General features: G+C 39.0%; 1 protein-coding gene across 1 annotated transcript in view; it reads right to left on the reverse strand.

Annotated features, from left to right (window-relative positions):
* plekhg5b (pleckstrin homology domain containing, family G (with RhoGef domain) member 5b) overlaps positions 1-18447 on the reverse strand; it is a 73326-nt gene extending 54879 nt beyond the window's left edge. Inside the window, exon 1 of the mRNA XM_088330919.1 lies at positions 17861-18447. Within this exon, the coding sequence (XP_088187045.1) occupies positions 17861-17942 (82 nt within the window). The 5' untranslated portion in view covers positions 17943-18447. The remainder of the gene's footprint in view (positions 1-17860) is intronic.
* Positions 18448-20078: the final 1631 nt, after the last annotated feature.

Here is a 20078-nt window from a genome sequence, read left to right on the forward strand (position 1 = left end):
TTTAAAGGGAGCAGGCGCGGGGGCACTAATGGGAAGAGATCAGAGGGACAAGAATAATGAGTGACAGGGCAGGAAGAAAATGGAGAAAAGGAGTAGAAAGCTCTGTACCATTTTTTGAGCAAAGTGCACTCACTCCATGCTCCACAATAACAAATCACTTTTGTCAAATAAACATCCAAAACCTAGTCCACAATACTCAACATTGAGCGAGTGATTAAAGGCTTTGTTTATGTCTGCAACTTGTGCGGGAACATACAGTACATGAGATAAAGACAATAATAGAAACAAAACACAGGCATATTTATCCGCGTGTCTAATTAAGCCTATCCATTGCACAGGGGGTGATCACAAAAGGTTAGTATCTAATTTTAAGTTGTTATTCTTTCAAAATAAATCCATTAAACATTTGAAGAGATATTTTGTCCTTCCAACACCGGGGTCGGCAAGCTACGGCTCAAGAGCGGTATGTGGCCCTCTAGTTCTGCAGAATGGCTCCCAGGCACTTTTCCAAAAATATTTAATAAATAAGATAAATGGAGGAGGGAAATATATTTTTCTATTAATATGGTTTCAGTAGGAGGACAAACGTGACATAAACTAACATTTTCCAATGTTGTAAAAATGTGTAGAATGAATAATACATTTCAACTCCAGGTGATACTATGCAACTATGAGACGAGAGGGATATCGGCTCCTTCACTTGTTTCTCTCTCTCAGGTCTTTCCTATTTTGTCAGTATACATTTTGAATGACACTTGGGGATAATACTTGTGTTTTTTTGCTCAGGCCCAAGGATAGATGCTTTTAGTATCGAAAGAGAGAAAAGAAGATGCTGCTGTGTTTTACCCATGCACTGCCTTGGTTAATATTTGCACATAATGTAACTTAAACAGCAATAATATGATTTTATTAGTTTCACCTTATCATAGGGCTGTGTTTTTCATTTTATATATATGTATGCTACCCTATTTTTCATTTAATTTAATTCCAAATGTGAGCCATGCCCTATTGCCCAGCACGCCTTTTGTGGCGGACGTGACTGAAGACGTGTGGGCGTCCCTGTGAAAGATTGAGTTGCGGGCGTCACCGCTACCATTTTAATTGTGGACGTGTATATAAACCAACGGGCGTGTGCTTATTGCACAACTTGTTTGAGTTGTTTAGACACTGTAAATGGCACAGAGGCACATGTATGAAGCACATTTTAAACTGGCCGTCATCAGCTAGGCTGAGGAACACGGAAATTGAACTGCAGCGAGAGAACTGAAGATTAATGAATCGATGGTTCGAAATGGCTCGACCGACGGAAACCCCAGTTTCACAAAGAGGTGAAGGCAGCGGGTTACACCACACTTTGCAAATGGATAGTTTATGCAAGGGCTATCGTGTCTGCTGTGACTGTTGTTCGATCTTTCGCAAAAGCCTTGTTGCATTCATTATAAGGCTTATATAAAGCTTTTATTGTTTTGCACCTCCAGACAATATACTCTTTAATTTGTTTTTGCCAATATGGCTTTTTCAACATTTTGGGTTGCCGCCCCTGTTTAAAGGTAGTTAAGTGATAAACTGTCTCTATCACCAGTCTGCTTCTCAAATGGAGGAATATAAATATTGATGCATTAATATGTATAGCATAATTCAAATAGTTAAAGGTGGTATGCATAATTTTAGGCGTCCTTTAAAAAGTTGAAAGTTAAATATTTTCTCTATTATGTACAGTATGTGTCAACAAGAGCCAACTGAGTTCAACTGAGCCCTTATGCTTTATTTTCCACTGAACTTTTGTGCTTTTATGTTACTTTTAGCAAAGCTGTTTGGGGCGGAACAAATTAGGCAAGAGGAATGAGGATGGGGAGGGTAACTGGAGCGTGTGGTCATGCTCGCCACTGTGGGTTTCTTTTTTTAATTGATTTTCAGTGTAGCATGAATATGGCTAAAGGCCTGCTTTTTGTAGAGCCCAAACACCAACCAGATATGTAAATAAATAAATAAATAAAATTGTCTGGAGCCGCAAAACATTAATAGTTTTATACAAGCCTAAAAATGAATGCAACACACGCACATCGCTCTATAGTACCTATATTAGCCTACTGTCTTTATGAATCAGTTGGATGCAGCCCATCCTGTGGAGAATGATTCCCCACGTGACTACTCTGTTCTAGGATACCGCCTCAAATTTAACTTTATTACAATATTAACTAATTACAGTATTGCAGTAAATAAAGGGAATAAATGCATCCAATTTTTGATGTCATTTTCATTTTGAGGATTTGAAAAAACAACTAAACTGAACGTGCATAATGTGCTGCTTATCTGGACAACAAAAAGAGTGCAATAAAACGCAGCATGAATTCATAAAAATAAAGTCTTTTTAACAGCTAAAAAAAATTCAAATTAATACAATTTAAATTTGATTTAAAGTAAGTGCATGGGTAAAACTCAGCAGCATCCTCTTCTCTCTCTTTTGATGCCAAATCAATGCCCCCATTCTTGGGCCTGAGCAACAATACACAGATACTATCCCTAAGTGTCATTCAAAATATATACAAAAATCATAAAATCCCTTAATAAAAACGGCTTCTTTATTACTAAAAGGGCCTGTGTAAGGATTCTTTTCTTACCTGTTTATTGAGACTTCTGTGTTAAATTTATCGCTGTAGCGAAGGGAAGGCAGAGTTATATTGTGATGCTGGCCCTTTAAAAGGGGCGTAGCTTGAGCTATGCTCAGCTCCAGGTTGGAACCTCCAACATAGGAAACACGGTAGAGAAGAAAACAAGCAAAGGAGAAATGCAGCAAAAGTAAGTCAAGCCAAGTCATGTTTATTTTTTATAGTTCTTAATCACAAAGGGTCTCAAAGGGCTGCACAGACCACATATTATTGCAGACCACAGACTATTATGACACCATCACCTGATCTAAAACCTACACAAGGGCAAATAATACAAGTAGTTGAAATGTAATAGGTATTCTACATATTTTTACAGCTTTCGTAAACGTTAAAGCTCCAGTGTGTAATATGTGATCACTAGATGGCACTGCATTGTCTGATGCGAACGAAAACCAGTGCTACAGAGCACAGCAAGGCAACAAGTAGCCAGAAAAACATGGCGGCGACCTTAGGTAGGGATTTCAACTGAAATAATGACATAAGGCAAGAGAAAGCGGCACTGAGAAAAATGTTCTAAATTCCGGACAGCTCCTTTAAACAGATGAATATATACATTTCAGGTCATTCATAAATTTCAGGAACCAATCTTGTTAGCATATCAATAAAACACTACTATTTTTACAAGTGCTCCATCTTGCCATTGACTTCCTCATATAATGTGGACTTTTCTCTATTACCCACTCTCTGGGTCTTTCATTCTCTGATGAATCAAAATTTGCTTAACTCAGCAGTGCTGACGAGGCAAAAAGCTGATACAAACTGTTCACTGACACACACGTGACAGTGGACAAACAGATTGCATTCTAAAGAGACAGTGGAGAATCACATCAACGCCGTGATCCGCAAAACAGTGGCATCTAAATCCCCTTTTAAGCATTAAAATACTACTTAACCCAGGGGTGTCCAAACTTTTCAGAAAGCGGGCCAGAAGCTGAAAATGTGTGAGGGCTGACTATTCAGCCGAGTATTCTTTGAATAGTCTTTAAAAAATCCACCCTTTGTTAAAGTTTTGTAGTGCTTGGCAATCAGTGTCGCGACCTCGGCGCTCACCTTTGTAGCATTTTCATCTGACCTGCAGGGTCTCGTGAAAAAGCGCTGCTGTGCCGTTAAAACTGCTTCCAGTTGCTTCGCCTTTTCACGTTTGTTTCCAGCAAGCTTTTTGTAGTCAGCATGATTAAACTAGCAGTGACTCTAGATATTATATTCTTTAAAAACAGCCACAGACTCTTTACAAATAAGGCAGACGCAGTTGTTTCATATTTCAGTGAGAAACTACTTCAATTTCCACTTGTTCTGGAAGCAGCAGCCCCCCAGTCAACTTTCCTTTTTTATTTACAGTCGCCATATCGGAAATGGGGTGGGCTAAAATTCTCACGGAAGGCCATAGTGGCCAAAGGGCTACTGCTGGTAAAAAAGGTAATGTTTTTATTTTCTTTGAAACAGATTTATTTAATACTGCAGTCAACATTACTGGCTGTCCACATATTATTAATATTATGACAGAGGCCGCAGGTCAGTGGAAATTTGATCACGGGCCTGACTGGCCCCCGGGCCGGACTTTTGACCTGCCTGACTTAACCGGTTTGGGTTAAGGCCACGAAAAAGAAAATTGAACAATATCCGGGTCAATTGCCCTTTTCTAAGCTTAAATAGCTTCGAAAATAACTGCTGACTTATCAAAGTTTTTGTACTGTGTGTGGCTTTCCAAGTTGGGATTCTTTGCAGGAATGTTCCTAAATGTAACTAATTGGGAAGGAAAACAAAATGATAATCAAGGATTTTCAGATGATGCCAGCAAAATAATGAAAATAATGCCTTTCATTAAATAATGGAGTTTGTTCAGGAATAAGCATTAGTGTATTCATTTTGATTTATTACAGCTATGGAAACATTTGTTGGCCTGGAGATGGATGGGCGCCACCAGGCTGTATTTGCCCAAGACACACCACAGGAAATGGTGCTCCTACGACCCCAGTGGTTAAGGGATCCACCATTCCACCCACTCCGCTAATGTGTACATTACGATACTGCCACTTGATAGCGAAGATATGTACGACATTCAGTTTTAGAGCACTTGTATAATGTTTAGACATGACATTTTTACATCATGAACACACCCATGATCATATACATATGCACTTTAGACAATATCTCAGTATTATGGTGTCTATAACAATATAGTGTTATTGAGTTATTATATATTGTTACCACTGACAAAAGTATGGCTCAACTGATTGAAAGTCAAACTCTAAACTAGGGGACTCCAACCTATCAAGGCTACCTTATGTTAGTAATTAGCGCAAAGGGCACTCAGTCTGATATGACGTTACGGTATTGGTAAGAAGAAACAGTTAATGCGCATCCTTAATAAAAAGTATTTATGTTTGGAAGTTTGCATAAACTTTGCATAGCACTTATGTTGGTTAACCAAAGAATGTAAAGAATAAAAACAGTGATTGAACTGTAGTTTGTATGTTTGTGTGACCAATGACCATATAACTGTGCAACTCAAAATACAAATACATTGGGTTTAAGATGGTGAACGTTAAAAGAGGTTTCTACTGTTAACAAAAAACCTATCAACACATCTTGGCAACCATAATCTGCCAAAAAGCATTGTGTCAGCAGTCATAAGCATGATAGTGGCCAGATACTTCCAGTACACTTTAAGGGTGGCTGGCTGGCAGGAAGGTTAAGGGAAATTCCTTCACAGACCTGTGTTAATACATCTCCTTCACTAATAGCGTGAATAAGGAAGGGCAAAGGAAAGTGAGCGCTATGGTGCCACATCACTTACACAAACACACAAAAGCAAAGGCAGGCTACAGAGAAAGAAATGTTATAGTACAACTTTCTTGACCAGTAAATATTTCATCCATGTTGAGTTGTTACCATTAAAGCTGGCACATCAATTTCCACCAGATATGCACAAACATGCTTGGGAGGAAAGACCTTTCCATGAGGAAGGTGTATTAATTACCTCAAAGTAACAGTACAGAATGGATAAAGAAAGACAGACGGAAAGTAGATAGAAAAACAAAGACAGAAACACTAAGACAAAAAGACAAGCAGAAAGACGATAAGAAGCAAAGAAAGAACGAACAAACACAAGATGAAGTCATGTCTCTTGCAAAATATTAATGTCCAAAATGTCCCTAAAAATGAAAAATATGTTTGTGTAATTTAACTGAAAGTACAGAAAAGTAACAGAAGATGTGGACTAGACGAAGTGATGACACCCAGGTTTTTTTCCTCCTAAATTACAGATGAAGCTACTGATGCAATCTTCCAATATATCTAGGCTCGGGAACAGCACTGGAAATTTCTTGTGGCTTGGGGGTTGGTCAACAGATGATGACAGTGATCTGTGAAGTTTGACCACAAAATTACTAATGTCTTACCGACTTTTTTTTAGCCATGACTCTTAGCTTGTTTCTTCACTTGTGTTCTGAGCATTTATGGTCAAACACTCCACAGTTATTTGGGTGGATGGGATCACGTACAACGTTGACTCAGTGGGTTTTATTACACGTTAGGTCTGAGGTGGCAGTCACAGGTAAAAAAAAAAAAAAAAGACACAACCTTATTTTTCAAAACATAAACCAAGTTCTAATGTGTTGGCCTTAAAAATATAATTTGTAAATCGTGATAAACACACAAAATACTTGATCACGCTCGCCATTTCACTTTGCGCAAATTCAATTGTGATCATTTGGAGTTCTTACCACACAGATCATGGATGTCATCCAGGGATGATGACCAGAAATAGCACTCGATTCCCATTTGGGAGTAAGATGTCAGTTGTGGCTCCAACTCATAAGCGCCTCGCTTCTTCCAGTATAGGAACATTCTGTTGCCTTAAGCTCGTTCACTCGAGTTATTATCAAAAAAACAAATCTTTAGATTCCGCTGTAAAGTGAGGGTTGACCCAACTGTGAGTCATCTGCGGAGCTTCTGACCGGCCTAAGCATTCTCCTTTCAATGACCTAATCTTTCCAAATAATAAAGTTGCCAGTTTAAACTCCGCTTTAATAGCCTGCCAAGATTCTCATTCCAAATATCCACCTGCATGATGACCTCATGCAGTTTTGCAGTCAAGCTTCGTCTTACAACACCTCCATTAGAACGGAGAAGCCGGAAAAAATCTTTTAAAAAAAATGAAGTTTGAGTTCCCATTCTTGAAAATCTTAAAAGAGAAAGTGGTCCTATCAAATGATGCCATGGGAAAAGTTATTCTCATTGCTCTTCCTGTTGAGAGCACCAGTCACCTCCTTATCGGATTCTTCAAAACAATTCCAAGAGCGATTCGTTTCGCAATCCTTGATCTCACACAGACGCAACCTCATCTGCGATCAGATGTTCCTCAAATGTGCCACATTTGCTGCTTATGTAGGAGGTCTGGACTGTAAGGTGGGTTTTAGGGCCCACTCAGTAGGACAAGTGGTGTATTCATAAAGGTTTGCAATGCATGCTGGGGTAGTAATGGCAAATGGCTTTTAGACCAGACGACACAATGATCTCTTTTAAATACCTCTCCTACATGCCGAATGGGCTGTATTTATTTATTCCACTAACTGTAAAGGGCGCATATATTCCACATTAATTTATAGCTGAGCTCTTTTGCCTGATCTATTTTTACATATACAATGGTGTATTCATGTGTCTGTGTGGGTGGGTGGTATAGGAACTGATGAAATTATGACAATTATTGCCTTGATATGCCAGTAGATTAAAACAGTGTAAAGTGGCTATTCTACTTTACACGATTAGATTTACATATAGAATGGATTAGTTTTCAAGGCGGGAGCTTTATTCTCAAACAAGGTGTCCAATTTAAAATCTACGGTTCAACCTGACGTTATGTAAAATAAAACAAAAGCTGGGGAGAGAAGTTCCGTGGAGGATTTTATTACAATAAAACAAAATAGAACAAAAACAAATAAAATGAATAAAACAAAAAGACATCATATTCTGGGCGAGTTGAGAAAAGCATATCTACGAGAATAATAATTGGGAAATTTGCGGGCTTATATTTTATCATATACATGGGCGTGGTTTGAAAGAGTAGTCAACAGTCGACAAGCTGACTCATTGAAATTTGACAGTGTTCTGTTAAGGGTCCAGTCAAAAACCATAAGTAAAGGCTTCACCTAAATACACAAACGGAAGTAAATGCCTTACTCAACCAGATTATTATGAAGTGAAGCAACTAAAAAAAAAAATGAAAAGCTCATATACAACTATGACTATCTACCCTGGTCATATCCCTTGAGAGGGGTGACCGACAGCAAGACGAACACGTACACAAAAAGAAAGAAAATTAAAAAGAATGGGAAAAAGTAGGAAAAAACACACAAAGGTTTTGGACCATGGCCAACCCAAATGCCCAAACACCCAAACAAGTTAAGCACCTCGGCACCTAAGTTGGTCATGCTTTCGTCCCTCTCCAGATCAAACGGGACACAAGAAAGCAGCCATGTCACTCGGGTCAGGGTGACACAACACACTCTTCTGTTCAACAGCAGGGCCCGACAGCTTTCACTGGTTTACCCCTGCCGCATCATACAGGTGCCCTACCCATCCCTTAGAACACGTTTAAACATCCCACTATCCTTTTAAAACACCTCTCCACTCATTCCTATCACCAACAAGAGATCTAGCTTCCACTATATTTAGACCTCTTTCCTGCAGTGCACTCATAACACCACCTATCCACGTCAATCGCGGCCTTCCTCTTAGTCACCTTCCATTTACTTCTGCTCTAGATCCTCTTCAACATTCTCTCCTCATTCAGCCTCTCCATGTGTCCAAACCAACCGACTACTCTTATCCACACGCTTGCTCAGTTCCACTACAACTCCAGTTCTGTCTCTCGCAATTTCATCTGTCAATCAATACAATCTTGTCACTCCTAACATACTCCTCAAACACTTCATCTCAAATACATGTAATTTCCTTCTCAAATCTGCATTCAGGCTCCAAGATATGCAATAATATTTATGCAAGCTGTTTAATTATGTGATTGGTATTACGCGACCGTTCAAGATGGTGACATCGCTTACGTACTGTATTTTCGAAATCTCACAGCGTCATCAAACATTTTCTGAATATATATAAAATGCCTTTAAAGTCATTACACAGAGTGTCAATGAAATTCAAAGCTGCCCCATATAGGGATACATAGGGAGAGGGAAAGTACACAGGCAATATGGAAAGTGGAAACAAGATCAAGGGATGATGTAATTGTACCTGTGCAGTCCTTTGAGACATTTTGTGATTAAGGGATAAACAAATAAATGTGACTTGACTTGACCAACCATCATAAGGAAAATGCCCATCCAGACTGGATAAGAATTCGGGATCATATCATGTATGCGTGCAAAAAGACACAATCTGATTGAAGCGAGTGGATGTGAATTACACTGTATTTCCAAATGAACTGTGAAATGCAAACGACACACACCCTTGTACACATGCACAAATTGATATCACGTACGGACACTGATAACACTGACATATTCTCATTGCACATAATTATAATCGTTCATGAACACACTCTATTCAACGTTCACACTTCCCCTCAAACTTTCCTGGTGTTCTCTTTACAGTCCACAACACACACACACTTGGCACACCACACAATAGGGCACGCCACTCAATTTGAAGAAAATGTAACACTAAGATTTGGAAAATAAGGTAATAAAAACAAGGTTCATCTGTAAGTGATGCCTTATAGCTTGTTTTTACGATGCAGATTTAGAAAGAGTAAAAACTGAAAATGATATTTATTGATACTTCATACATATGAAAAACCTATATTTTATGTTGACAATATCTGTGTATTATTTACCCTCATCTAGGTTTTAGATCAGGGGATGGTGTCATAATAGTCTGTTATTTGCAATAAAATGTGGTCTGTGCAGCCCTTTGAGACTCTTTGTGATTAAGGGCAATACAAATATACATGACTTTACAAGATCTCAACATAATCTAAATTGCCATTTGTAAATTACCAGAAAGCACATACTAAGAAGAATGGTGCATGAACAACAACAAACACTATTTTGAAAGGATTACCCATCAAACAGATAATAAAATATTGTCATAACCATTTGTTTATCTGTTCCTTTATCTTCTTGGTTTTTTTACCTCACTGTGAATGTGTGACACTGGAGTGTCATGCCCAATCTCGTTGTCACAATATGTTAACCCATTTTGTAACAATGACAATAAAGGTGTATTCTATTCTATTCTATTTTATCTATTCTATTATGTTATGTTATCTTACAAAGTGTTCATGTTCAGTTCCAGTCTCTACTTATAGTGGTGAAAAATCCAAGTCCGTTTTTTGCTTTGTAATTTCAAACATTTTCTTAACACATAGTTATTGTAGATATTGCCAGATATTCAAAGTTTGGGCCAAAGGTAATCATTTAAAACATGATTTCTGGCCCTTTCATTGACAAAATAACAAAAAAAAACCTCCAGGCAGCCTGTATGATACTTAGTCAATAAAAGGTTTATCAAAGTTATTTTTACCAGTCAATTGTTACCAACTATCATTGTGATGAATTTGTTTTATAGTTATAATGATATTATTAAAATATCTACATTTGTCATAAAAATCTTAAAATAAGAGCTCAATCCAATGCCTGGGGACGGACTAGATTTAACCTGATGATCACTAACGGTCTACTATTTAAAAAACGTCATCTCGGCTACAAAGACAGTGGATGAACAGACGTGTCTTGGTTAACCGAGGATTTTTGTCGAGTACTGTAACTGTTTTTCTGCCATTCCTAATGAGTAGACGTAGTTTTGTTGCACATTTGAAAATAGGACAAGGAATACTGTGGGATGGTGCCTGTCCGGGTTCAGGGAAGGGAGGGACACAGTCAAATGTAGCAACCAATATGTCCAATTTTGGGATAAGAAATTAGAGGGTAGGATGGGAGCTGGTCTTCCTGAGCAGCTCTGGGCTTAGCAGACATGTGGTAATAATCAAAAGCAGCTTTGGGCATCCAGCTTCCCTTTTAATGAAGCAGGCAGATGTGAAGCATGGGAACTGGCTTGCCAATACAAGGAGCCAATTTCAACCTCCTGCAGAAACAAAGCATGTGCCGGGTCCTCGGAAGGGCAGAGGAGATACTACATGTCCTCGCTTTGATCATCAGGTGACCCTTTCATCATGAGACTCGCTACAAACAATGCACCTGCATGTTGCTCATACAGCATTTCCATCTGATCACACAACGTTTACATAAAAAGACAATCTCACATCCAGAAAGACTCCTTTCTTGACAAAGCTGTCTAGTTATGAACCTTATTAGCTGCATATCATTTGCATTCAAAAACAGTAGGTGGGACTACAACCACAAGATGGGCAACTATTTTAGCCCAGGGATGCTCAAAGAAAGTACCGTGTTTCCGCATTTAAAAGCGCACAAGATTATAAGGCGCACCCCCAGAATTTAGTCTGCAATTCACACAGTGCTCTCCCCTAAATGCATCTATATCCTTGCCATTTGCAGAATTTTGTAACATTTTAACAAAAGAACTCCGCTCGCACCTTGTTTTGAAACATTACATTCAGCAAAATGACTGTCAAAATGAGCCTCCATAATTTCAAGTAACTGCGGAAGGGAGATACATTTTAAATGGCATATTTGTTGAAATAGGGTACCATTATTTTATAGATTTGATCAAATAATCAAACGTCACACTGTGAAATAAAGTGTGCTTAATAGCTTAGGTTTGGTGGTTTTATGTCTTAAACTATATGATGTGGCTCTCAAAAAAAAAAAAAAAAAAAAAAAAAAAAACATAAGTGGAAAAAGTTTCCAGTCCCTGGTATAACCAAACATTTCACAAGTTTACTTACTTGGGGCGGCAGTAGCTCAGGAGGTAGAGCGATCGTTTTAGGATTAAGGGATCCCAGTTCGAATCCCGGCTTGTCCGTGTTACATGCCGAAGTGTCCTTGGGTAAGACACTGAAACCCCAATACCCCCAATAAGCAGGTTAGCAGCCTTACATGGCTGCACAGATCACGGCCGCTATTGGGAAATGTGAAGCACAATGTAAAGCGCTTTGGGAAGTCATTGACTTGAAAAGCGCTATATAAATGCAGATCATTTCATTTCATTTCATCACTTGGGGAGTTAAAAAAAATCTGGTTCACAAACGTTTGAGCAAAAGTATATAGACTTTATTGAAATCTGGAACAAATTAATTTGACTCAAAAACAAGAAGAGTGACTTCAAAGAGCAGCAATGGGAATGGAGGAGTGCCAGAGTTAAGATTAGCAGTCACTAGGCACAATGTTTGGGAGAAAAGATGTGTAAAGACACGCAAGAGAAGGAAGGAAGGCAAAAGGCCTCCTCAAGGTGTGAGCGTGTTTAAAACGATGACTTCATAATCGAATGAGCAGTCAAAATGACACTGCAGTGCTGAGTTGACAACAGTGCCTTTCAAGGGCCTCAACATTGGAGCACAATTTACCTCCATTGAACGCGGGTAACCGGGACCCCCCTCTAAAGCCAGGCATGGAGGTGGGGTCCGCTAAAAAATGCCAGGTGGCCGGGCCTTTACTCACGGGGTCCAGGCGGGCCCCTTTTCCATGGGCTCACCACCTGTGGGAGGGGCTGAATGGGTTGGGTGCGCAGAGAGCCGTGTAGCAGCTAACACAGGGGTCCTTGGCCCACTGATCTCGGGCTAGAGAAACTGGCCCCTGGGACATGGATGTGTTTTGATCACATTTATGAAACACATACATTAATCAAAACATACAATTGTCGCAAGTAATAAAGAAACCATTTGTGTAGCTGAATGAGTAATATGACCAGGAACTCACCATGCATGTAAAACATAGGCATGATATTTTTTTTAAAGTACCATCCTCCTTTCTGCTGCTTACTTGATGCATAAAATTCCTGATCACAAACAACTAAATTTCATATTGCTATTTGCAATTGAATGTTTATGTAGCAGGTAGCGAGCAAGTCATTACAATAGATATATTCTAGGGCAGAGGTATGGAAAGCGGTTTATGTAATATAATAGTTAGAAAATGTAAAGGGGAATACTAGCACCAAAAATAAAAACAGATTTTAAAAAAAGGCAGAAATTCACAAAGTGGTCTGAGTGTCAGGGTGGGGAAGATTAGGACCTGCCTCAGGATGAGGTAGATAGAGGGTGAAAGGAAATTACTGTCAGGAATAAAGTAAAACAATGGAGGGGGAAGTCTGAACTATAAACAGAGACAGCGGGACATAAACCCTGAACACGCACTTAAATTTGTTTGCCTTATAAAGGTGAAAACTAGTGAGCCTACAACTATCTGTTAAGAGTACACTAGCAAGAGTCTGGGCCCGTGAACAGAGTGCACTAGAATAAGCGCTACTAAGACAATTGTTTTCCTAACAATGACTATTCTTCAGAGGTTGACATCCCAGGATTTTAGCTAGAGTTCAAAGACATAATAAGGCATACAATAAAAAAATAAAATCTCAAGAGACATATACCGCATCGCTTAAAACTTCAAACTGCTTATTTTGCTTATTCTGTGAATTTGTCCATCTTCAAAAGTATGCATGTGCAATTTGAGTAAAGTTGAATGATATTAAAGTTGCATAAAATTAGCAGACAGACAACAAATTGAGTATCCCTTGCAGCTTCACTCCGACAAAGTTCATCATTTTGGTTTTCCTTCAACAGTGACATACCTTAACTTAACATTTGAGTTCAGATATATTTGTAAATTATGTAAAGATTCCTCTTTACTTCCACTTTACCTAAAGTCACAGATTTTCTCAAGGTTTGACAACTAAGTGGTTAACTTCTATAATAGCTCAGTTTATTTAACTAAAAACATCAAACATAAGCACATTAGTGTTGACAAATGTGAAGCCAAAAATGGATTGTACAGTATATTGATTTCCATTATTTTCAATAGTGAAGCTGTTCAAACATTGGAACTAATCAGGCCAGCATTCAGGTCTTGATTATAGAAAACATCTGACCTCAAATGCCTTAGTTTCAGAAACCCTCACATAATTAAATGTGAAACTATTTTTGTTGTTAGACTCTAAACAAAGACCAGCCAAGACATCTGTTTATTAGACGGGTATATTTTAGACTCCAGTGGCCTGGAATACTGAAGGTTTCCATACTCCTCTATTAAGACTGCTATACAGGTTATTTAATGCTGTGAATTCATTAAATGCTCAAAGGCAACTCATGAAGTGGAGAGGTGCTAGGGGCAGTTGAAACAGTCATCGGGCAATTAGGAGATTATCCGATCCCCTGTTGCACAGAAAAACTGCTCAGGCATAAAAAGCTTAAGATCCTCCCATTCTGCTTGACCAGGCTACCAAACATGACGGGTTTATTTTCAAAGAAAAACTAGATTAGTTGATAAAACAGTAACTCAAAAATAGTGTTCAACTCATTCAATTGATGGGCCTTTGGTCCATCTTAATCTATTCTAATGAGACAAGCAGAATTGAAGAAAAAGTCATGAATCGATGGAAGGGTTTGGCTAAACATACAAACTCGGCAAGTAGTAGGCTTCAGTGCAGTTGGAGTGCCCACGTCTAATTTTAAACATGTACTCTACAACTTAACCATTTAATCAATTGAATATAAATGTACGGCAATTCCTAAATATAGAGCAATCCTAAATATATTTAACTTTACATAAAGTTTGCTTTACCTAGACCAGAAGCTGGCAACCCAAAATATCGAAAGAGCCATATTAGACGGGGGAAAAAACATAATTGTCTGGAGCCGCAAAAAAAAAAAGATATCAAATAAAAACCTTATACAAGCCTTACAATGAATGCAACATTTATATGCATTTACATTCGCTATATTATCCCACTATATGACTAAGTTGGATGCAGCACATCCTGTGGAGAATGATGCACCTCGTGATTACACTGTTGTAGGCTACTCCCTTAAGTAAAACGTCATTGCAATATTAATGAATTACAGTATGTTTCATTGTTTGGATCAAATTAAAGAAATGCAATAAAGAAATCCAACTTTTGGACCACAAGCATTTATAAAAATGAAGTAGTAGCCTTTTGGAAAGCTAAATCAAATCAAATTAATACAATTTAAGTTTGATTTCTGTGCACATGTCAAACAAGGGGGCAGCACGGTGGTTGGCGCGTGTGCGGCATAGTTTTGAGGTCATGAGATCGAACCTCTTGTGTGGAGTTTGCTTGTTCTCCCCGTGCTTGTGTGGGTTTCCTCCGGGCACTCCGGTTTCCTCCCACATTCCAAAAACATGCATGTTAGGTTCATTAGCATAGCGCTAAATCTCCTGCCTGCTGCTATCAATAAACAGCAGCTTGCACACCCCAACGGAGCTTTTATCGTCGCCGGCGACTTTAATTGGGCATGTTTATGGACTGTACTTCCCAAATACATTCAGTACGTGGACTGAGCAATTGGGGAAAAAAAACACTGGACCGTGTGTACAGTAAGATCAAACATCTAGTTGGATCCGCCCATCTCCGTCTGTCCCTCACCCCATCATACACCCCACCTCCGGAGGAAAACAAAGCCTATACAACAAGGACAGTACAAACATCTTCTTTGTTCCTTTATCTCTTTGTTTTCCTTATATCCTCACTGTAAAATGTGGAACTGGAGTGCCACGTCCAATTTCGTTGTCACAATATATCCCATGTTGTAACAATGACAATAAAGGTATATTCTATTCTTTTCTATTCTAATTGGCCGGTGTGAATGAGCGAGTGGCCTATTTCTCTGTGTGCCCTGCGACTGGCTGGCAACCAGTTCAGTGTGTCCCCTGCCCACTGCCCGAAGATAGCTGGGATGGGCTCCAGCACCCCCGCAACCCTACTGAGTATAAGTGGTGCAGATAATGGATGGATGGATGTCAAACAGGTCAGTACAAGGGTACAAGGCAGCAGCATCCTCTTCTCTTTGTATACCAAATTAACGCACCCATCAAATAGTATCCCTACATGTTATTCAAAATATGTACTGACAATAATCTGAAACCCCCAATAAAAGCAGCTAATTTGTTTCTAAAAATGGCCACACAGGATTACGTTCTTATAAATAAATAATCAGTTAAATGTGACTTGGTGTTGAAATTAGGGCTGTGGCAAGGTTTGAGTTGGATTGTAACGCTGCCCCTTTAAAAGGGGTGAAGCTTGCGCTCCGCTCGGCTCCAACACGGGCAGCGCGGAGAGATGAAAGGAGAAATCTGCCGAAGTCGTTAAAATGTAATATTTGTTGCACACTTTTTTGCAGCATTTGAAAGCGTTAAAGGTTTATGTGTCAAGTTTGTCCTCCTACAGAAATTCTTTTAAAAGAAAAATATATTTCCTCATTTTCAATCTGTAAACATTTCTTGAAAAGTGCCAGGGAGCCACTCGGCAGCTCTTGAGCCACGGATTGCTGACCCACAAAATAGATTGACTCACTCAGATTTACTTCAATTCCAATGTTTTTTTTTCATCCAAGCCTTTGTTGTAATCTATATTCACATTTGGTACTTTTTAAGCCTATTTTTGTCACTATATGACCAATCTGTGCAGTGCACACTGCAGTAAATTTCTTGTCAATTTTATTTTCCCAGCCAGTTAAGCATTTGATCGACCAGGGTTACCTATCCATGCATGTTCAATAACTTTACTTTAGAAAACCAAGATGGACCAGCTTTTACTTTGTACGAGAAATCCATATCTACCTTTTCTTTCCTCACAACACACTCATGTGATCGTACCACTTGTGAGCAAAAAAAATAATCAAGTCAAGTCAAGTCATGTTTATTTGTGACGCCCTTAATCACAAAGAGTCTCAAAGGGCTGCACAGACCACAAATTATTGCAAACCACAGACTATTATGACACCATCCCCTGATCTAAAGCCTACATGAGGGCAAAGAAAAACTCAAAAACCTCAACATGAGGAAAATGAAGAAACCTTGAGAAGGGACCGCACATGAGGTAATCCCCCCTTCCAGGATGACCAGGCTGCAATGGATGTTGGAATAACAAATAATACACAGATATTGTCAACATAAGATACATTATTCATATGCTATAGAATAGAGGTGTGTTTTAAGCCTACATTTTACGTATTAAGTAACAAATAAATCATTTTCTTACGGGGATTATAACCACACAATCCTAATTTAATTGTTAAAGCTTAGCATTTAGAATCAATTAGGTCAGATATTTGAAAATGATGGCGAAGTACATCAAAACTAAACCAACCTAAATCATACACATTGGTTTACAATTGCAATAGGATCAAAACAAATACGTTGTTCATGTCAGCTTTGCAAACACTTAACCTCTAGTAAGATTGAGACATATAATCAATTAAACAACAGTTCGGGAAAAAATATGTCAGTTCATCCTGAATGTTGTAAACTCACCTCATATTTTAGTTTTTGTTAAAACTTTAGCACAAGCATAAAGAAAGGTTGGACACTCATTTCACAAAGAGAAATGTCAAGTGACATATCTTCAAGCTCTTATTCACTGAAGCATTGTAAAAAAAAATGTATATTAAAACATTAGACTGAAATTAACCGTTCTTAAACCTAATTTTGTAATTTAACAGTTTGTTGTGCGCTTTCATCTCTTTCATTAAGAGTCTTCAAATAATGAAATTGGCATTTAGTATATTTGTAAATGTATACATTTTGTCATATACTAGCGATTTAATAATGTTAAAGATCAGTTATTTCCTATGAAATAATTGTTTTTATATTTGTGATGCGTGTTCCAAAATAATTGTATTTACAAAAATATCTTATGGGAACTCTGCCTCCGTTTTTGTGCAGTTTTAGTCAGAATTTTTATGTTCCTTGCTGAATAGGAATATGGAATTTAATTTTACATAATTGATTGACAGTATATTTGTAACACATTTTGATTAATTGTGATGGTTTTCTGTACAGTATTTCATTGAACGTTTTGTACACCTCAGTGGCTTGTTTCAGTTTGCCTTTATATCTGCTGACTACTCTAATCTGCGGTCAAATCGGCATCGCAAAGAAGATAATCTTTCCTCACTATCCTTACCTCTAAATAAACAGATCGAATATTCATGCATTCGACATTGTTAAAGTGAGTAAGCACTGTACTTGAATATAAAAGGCTTTTCAAGTCCGTACAAATTCAATCCAAAAATGGTCACTTACTGAGTCTCAACTTGAGTCCCAGCCAGCTCCGCGGAGGCGATTTGTGCAGGACTGCGTTCATGGTCCACTTGTTCGGAACCATACAGGCATGTAGTTTTTTCCCCTTTTACTTGGATTTTGGGGGGTCCACAAAGGTTCCCCGCAGCTTCGCGTGCCGCCGCCGGCGTGCTCCGATGCTAATAGCTAATCAAGCGAAGAGCGGTCGTCAAAAGCCTTCCCACATTGTCTCCCACAGTTGGCGAAGCTCCGCTCGGTTGTGCCCGCATCACGCTAAGCGCGTGGGAATATAAATGCAGCGATGGTGTCCGTGGAAAGAAAAGTGCCACGATTTTGTCTGTGGACGTGTGTTTTAAACTATCTTATGTCTCCACCTTAACGATTACACGCACATCCGAACCTTATGTCGTGGTTGAAACATTAAAAAAGAAAAGTGTCCTCAGCGGGCGCTGCAAGTTTGATGACTGCGCAGGGAAGTGAAATAATTGTCCTAGGCGGTGTTTTGAAGAAGTCGAGTGTATGTTCCATGAGAAGTTTCAAACAAAGTGTTGCTCTCTATTTTAGGTTAGTGTCTCCCCCCTCCAACTCTCGCCGACTGCCTTTCATTCATCGACTGTAACACTAACCTTTAGTGCCACTAGGGGCGCTACTCGCAGTTCAAGTCAAGTCATGTTTATTTGTATAGCCCTTCATCACAAGAAGTCTCAAAGGGCTGTTCAGACTACAAACTATTATTACACCACCCCCTGATCTAAAACCTACACGAGGGAGAGGGAAGACTCAAGACCTCAGCATGAAGATATTAAAAAAATCTTGGGAAAGGGCCACACAGAATGTAATCCCCCTTCCAGGATGGCCAGGCTGCAATGGATGTTGCAAGGGCATAAACACATACATGTCAACCTCCACGGCTCCATGCCCGTACAAACTGTCGTATTTTCCCGTACAAAATACAAAATAATCATAGACCTTTTTTTTTTTTCGGAATGATTCATGATCGCTTTGTTTGCTACGAAAAAAACGATACCTAGATAGAGGCTTCCGCGGCGAACTCCTCCTCCTTCGACTTGATTGATTTGCCATGTCGTGATAGTCTGTGTTTACCGGATGGTACCCATCATTGACAAATTTGCGTTTTTCCGTACAGATTTCCTTGTACGTCGTACTCGTCTTAAAATGTATAAAAAAACGTACTTTGTACGGCAAAACCGTACAGGTTGACGGTATGTAAACAAACAACACAAATACATCATTAACATGAAATTAAGGTCACGCATAAGTTATAGAATGTATCTGCGTTATAAGCCTAGATTTAAACAGGTCCACTGAAGTTGCAGTTTTAATTTCAGAGGCCCAATATTCCACTGCACCAGGGGATGAACGGTAAACACTCTCGAAACTTCAGTTCCATTAAAAGACAATTCTGACCGTGTCGCCCATGAACTATCATACCAATATTATTTTTTAACTATCCATGGGTCGGCAAGCTGTATTCCTTTTACATAGCTGAATCCACACCTGGTAGTCGCTGCCATGTTTGTCTAGTATCTTGCTGCTTTGCTGTACTCAAGCACTGTTACAGTGCCCTTTAGTGGTCGAATATTAACCAATGGACCCTAAATATCAAGAGAGGAATCTCAGGGGGATATTGCACCATACCAATATATGGATATGTTATTATTTTGGCCAAATCGAGTTAGTTGCATGAAACTAGGTTGGATTTACCTCAGCTCAATTACCATGGTGATTTGGATCAGGCTACCCACCGAGCTACAATTATCCTAGAGATGCATCTGGCATTTTAGTCAATAGTGTGAAAAAATATATGCGTTTCATAGTATCTTTTTTTATATGTTGTCTTATTTTTTCTTATTCCCTTCTGGTAGGTGCTACAGGTCTCTAAAAAGAAGGATTAACAGGCTCAAAGACAGTTTCTTACCCAGGGCCATCACTACCCTAAACTGTCATGATGACTGATTTGTTTCACCTGTGCTCATTTGGCACCAGCCGCTGCGGGCTTCCTGATTGGTTCCCCGTTTTACCTAAGCTCAGTCCTTTCACTCGCTGGTTGTCAGTCCGTCAGCAAACCTCTGTTTCAACAAGGCAAGCACTTTGACTCTGACTACCATCGGTCACGCTTTTTGCACCCGTTTTCCCCCCTTCCGTTCCTGATTTCCCCGTTTGTCTCCGGCTACAACCTGTTTTTTGACCCCGACCACGT

Source organism: Urocampus carinirostris, chromosome 3 (assembly GCF_059441175.1).
Source record: "Urocampus carinirostris isolate Australia breed hairy pipefish chromosome 3, RoL_Ucar_1.0, whole genome shotgun sequence".
In the NCBI taxonomy this organism is placed as follows: Eukaryota; Metazoa; Chordata; class Actinopteri; order Syngnathiformes; family Syngnathidae; genus Urocampus; species Urocampus carinirostris.